Below are 4,689 nucleotides of genomic sequence, written 5' to 3'. Positions count from 1 at the left end.
GCTTTAAAAATCCCAATTTTGGGGCTAAAAATTCCAATTTTTTGCTCTAAAAAATCCCAATTTTGGGGCTAAAAAAATCCCAATTTTTGGGTTACAAAATCCCAATTTTTTGCTTTAAAAATCCCAATTTTGGGGCTAAAAACCAATTTTTTGCGTTAAAAAATCCCAATTTTTGGGCTTTAAAACATCCCAATTTTTGGGTTCAAAAACCCCAATTTTTGGGTTTAAAAATCCCAATTTTGGGGCTAAAACATCCCAATTTTGGGGCTAAAAAATCCGAATTTTTGAGCTAAAAAATCCCAATTTTTGGGCTAAAAAATCCCAATTTTTGCTTTTAAAAATCCCAATTTGGGGCTAAAACATCCGAATTTTGGGGCTAAAAAATCCGAAATTTTGGGCTAAAAAATCCCAATTTTTTGCTTTAAAAATCCCAATTTTTGGGCTACAAAATCCCAATTTTGGGGCTAAAAAAATGCTCCGTTTGGGGGTGGCAGCCGCGAGGTTTGGGGTTAAAAGCAGCGGATTTGGGGCTGCGGCTCCCCCAGCAGCGCCACCCGCGGCGCCCCGAGCGTCACCAGCGCCGGCCGCGGCCAAATGACGTAAGCGGGGAGGGCTGACGTCAGCGGTGACGTCATCGGCGGGCAGGGCGGCTGCGGGGGGAAGAGAGAGGAAAAAAAGGGTTAAAAATGGGGATTTTTGGGGGTTAAAATGGGGATTTTGGGGGTTAAAAATGGGGATTTTGGGGGTTAAAAATGGGGATTTTGGGGGTTAATATCGGGATTTTTGGGGATTTAAAATGGGGATTTTGGGGGTTAAAATGGGGATTTTGGGGGGGTTAAAAATGGGATTTTTGGGGGTTAAAAATGGGGATTTTGGGGTTAAAAATAGGGATTTTCTGGGGGTTAAAAATGGGGATTTTGGGGGGTTAAAATGGGGATTTTTGGGGGTTTAAAAATGGGGATTTTGGGGGGTGAAAATGGGGATTTTTGGGGGTTAAAATGGGGATTTTTGGGGGTTAAAATGGGGGTTTTGGGGGATTTAAAATGGGGATTTTGGGGAGTTTAAAAATGGGGATTATGGGGGATTTAAAATGGGAATTTTGGGGTAAAAATGGGGATTTTGGGGGTTAAAAATGGGGGTTTTTGGAGGGATAAACGGGGATTTTTGGGGTAAAAATGGATTTGGGGGGATTTAAAATGGGGGTTTTGGGGTAAAATGAGGGGTTTTGGGGGGATTTAAAATGGGGATTTTGGGGTTAAAAATTGGGGATTTTGGGGGGTTAAAATGGGGATTTTTGGGGGTAAAAATGGGGATTTTGGGGGTTTAAAATGAGGGGTTTTGGGGGATAAAATGGGGATTTTTGGAGTTAATATCGGGATTTTTGGGGGACTTAAAATGGGGATTTTTGGGCTAAAATGGGGATTTTTGGGGGGGTTAAAATGGGGATTTTTGAGTCTAAATTGGCGATTTTTGGGGTTAAAAATGGGAATTTTGGGGGGGTTAAAAATGGGGATTTTTGGGGTTAAAAATGGGGATTTTGGGGGGTTAAAAATGAGGGTTTTTGGAGGGATAAACGGGGATTTTGGGGTAAAAAATGGAGATTTGGGGGGTTTAAAATGAGGGGTTTTGGGGCTAATTAATGGGGATTTTGGGGTTAAAAATGGGGATTTTTGGGGGACAAAATGAGGATTTTGGGGTAAAAAATGGGGATTTTGGGGGAGTTTAAAATGAGGGAATTTGGGGCTAAAAATGGGGAGTTTGGGGTAAAAATGGCGATTTTGGGGGATTTAAAATGGGGATTTTTGGGGTTAATATCGGGATTTTTGTGGGATTTAAAATGGGGATTTTTTGGCTAAAAATTGGGATTTTGGGGGATTTAAAATGAGGGGTTTTGGGGCTAAAAAATGGGAATTTGGGGGGTTAAAATGGGGATTTTTGGGGCTAAAATGGGGATTTTTTGGGGTTAAAAATTGGGATTTTGGGGGGGTTAAAATGAGGGGTTTTGGGGCTAAAAATGGAGATTTTGGGGGTTAAAAATGGGAATTTTGGGGAGTTTAAAATGAGGGGTTTTGGGGTTAATATCGGGATTTTTGGGGATTTAAAATGGGGATTTTGGGGGGGATAAACGCGGATTTTTGGGGTAAAAAATGGGGATTTTGGGGGATCTAAAATGGGGATTTTGGGGCTAAAAAATGGGAATTTTGGGGACTTACCTGGGCTGGGGGAGGGGAGCAGGGCCGGGGGTGGCGCTGCCCCTTGGGCTGATTTTTGGGGTGATTTTTGGGGCTGATTTTTGGGGTGATTTTTGGGGTGACCCCGGGAGGGACCCTTGGAGCGACCCCGGCGGCGGCAGCCGGCACAGACGCCCCATGGCCCCAAAACTGGGGAAAAAACGGGAAAAAACGGGAAAAAACTCAGCCAGAAATGATCGAAATGGGCAAAAATGAGATCGAAATGATAAAAAGGTTCAAAATAAGCACAAAAAACAAACAAAAAAACCCCCACGAATTTTCCCGGAAAAAACCCAAAATTCCCCCCCAAAAAACCCCAAAATCGCCCAAAAATCCCACAAAGCCCCAAAATTTCCCCAAAAATGCCCCCAAATTTCCCCAAATCCCCCAAAATGGGCCCAAAATATCCCAGAAATTCCCTAAAAACCCCAAATCCCCCAAATTCCCTCAAATTCCCCAAATTTCCCCCCCAATTTCCCCAAAATCTCTCAGACTCCCCCAACCCCTCCCCGCCGCCCCAAAATCCCCCAAATTTCCCCCAAATCCCCCAAATTTTCCCCCAAAATTCCCCAAAATTCCCCCAAATCTTCCCCAAATCCCCCCAAAATACCCAAATTCTCCTAAAAAGCCTCAAATCCCCCCAAAAAAATCCCAAAATTCCTCTCCAAAAAACCCCAAATCCTCCTAAAAATATCCCCAAATCCCCCCAAAAATTCCCAAAAATTCCTCTCTAAAAAAAAAACCCAAATCCCCCCGAATTTTCCCACAAAACCCAAAAAAAATCTCCCTAAAAAACCCCCAAAACCTCCCCAAAAATCCCAAATTTCCCCCCAAACCCCTCCCCCGCACCCCAAATTCCCCCAAAATTTCCCCAAATCCCCCAAAATTCCCCTCCACAAAAACGCCAAACCCCCGGAATTTCCCCTTAAAACCCCCAAAAATCGCTTCACAAATCCTCCCGAATTTCCCCCAAAATCCCCCCCCAAAAATCCCAGAAATTCCCGAAAAATCTCAAAATTTCCCCCAAACCCCCCCCCCACCCCCTCCCCGCACCCCAAATTCCCCAAAATTCCCCCAAATTCCCCCCAGAATTCCCATTTCCCCCTTGCCTGATCTGCAGCGGTTTCACCCCAAATTCGGCCGCGGCCGCTCTGGGGTTTTTTGGGGGGCGGGGCCGCATTTTTGGGGTGCGGTGACGTCATCGCCTCAAGCCTTTCATCCCCACCTTGATGACGTCATCAGCGCCCCAACAACTTTAATTAAAAGCCCCAAACCTTTAATTAAAACCCTAAAAAAAACGAGGTCGATCCTAAAAATAAATTAAAAAACCCCAAAACCGGTCCGGGCACCCCAAAACCGGCTGGGGGGGTTGATGACGTCATCGAGGCGCCAATTGAGGTCACGGGGACACAAAACGGCTCCGGGCGCCCCAAAAATGGAGGCGGGAACCCCAAAATTGGGGGGGGGCGGGGCCGCAAAGGCGCCAATGGGGCCGGTGACGTCATCGGAAGGGGGCGGGGATTTGGGGCGGGAAGGGAAATTTGGGGATTTGAGCCCAAAATTTGGGGATTTAACCCGAAATTTGGGGATTTAACCCCACAATTGGGACCTGGACCCCAAAATTTGGGAATTTAACCCCGAAATTTGGAGATTTCACCTCAAAATTTGGGAATTTAACCCCGAAATTTGGGATCTGGACCCCAAAATTTGGAAATTTAACCCGGGGCCAGGGATAACGAAATGCGGGCCCTGGAGGACCCCGTTCCCCAAATTTGGGGTTACCCCGATTTGGATCTGGACCCCGATGGGATTTACCCCGGACCATTGGGGATTTAACCCCACAACTGGGACCTGGATCCCAAAATTTGGAAATTTAACCCCGAAATTTGGGGATTTCACCTCAAAATTTGGGAATTTAACCCCGAAATTTGGGACCTGGACCCCAAAATTTGGAAATTTAACCCCGAATTTGGGGATTTAACCCCAAATTTGGATTTACCCAAATAATGGACCCAAAATTTGGAAATTGAAATTTGGGATTGGCCGATTGGGATTTAACCCCGAAATTTGGGATCTGGACCCCGAAATTTGGGAATTCGACCCCAAAATTTGGGGATTTAACCCCGAAATTTGGGGATTTAACCCCAAAATTGGGACCTGGACCCCAAAATTTGGAAATTTAACCCCGAAATTTGGGGATTTCACCTCAAAATTTGGAAATTTAACCCCAAAATTTGGGATCTGGACGCCGAAATTTGGGAATTTAACCCCGGAATTTGGGATCTGGACCCCAAAATTTGGAAATTTAACCCCGAAATTTGGGATCTGGACCCCAAAATTTGGAAATTTAACCCCAAAATTTGGGATCTGGACCCCGAAATTTGGGAATTTAACCCCGAAATTTGGGATCTGGACCCCAAAATTTGGAAATTTAACCCCGAAATTTGGGATCTGGACC

At 45.1% G+C, this 4,689-nt stretch overlaps 1 protein-coding gene across 1 annotated transcript; it reads right to left on the bottom strand.

Annotated features, from left to right (window-relative positions):
• Positions 1-264: 264 nt before the first annotated feature.
• On the bottom strand, positions 265-3,685 carry LOC115916818 (36.4 kDa proline-rich protein-like). The gene is made up of 3 exons (XM_030970558.1): positions 3,341-3,685; positions 2,214-2,381; positions 265-650 (listed from the first exon to the last, which is right to left on the bottom strand). The coding sequence occupies exons 1-3, from the start codon at positions 3,431-3,433 to the stop codon at positions 510-512; spliced, it is 402 nt and encodes a 133-aa protein (XP_030826418.1). The 5' UTR covers positions 3,434-3,685; the 3' UTR covers positions 265-509.
• Between the last annotated feature and the right edge of the window lie 1,004 nt (positions 3,686-4,689).

This window comes from Camarhynchus parvulus, unplaced genomic scaffold, assembly GCF_901933205.1.
Source record: "Camarhynchus parvulus unplaced genomic scaffold, STF_HiC, whole genome shotgun sequence".
Taxonomy (NCBI): Eukaryota; Metazoa; Chordata; class Aves; order Passeriformes; family Thraupidae; genus Camarhynchus; species Camarhynchus parvulus.
This window is presented reverse-complemented; position numbering and strand designations above follow the sequence as displayed.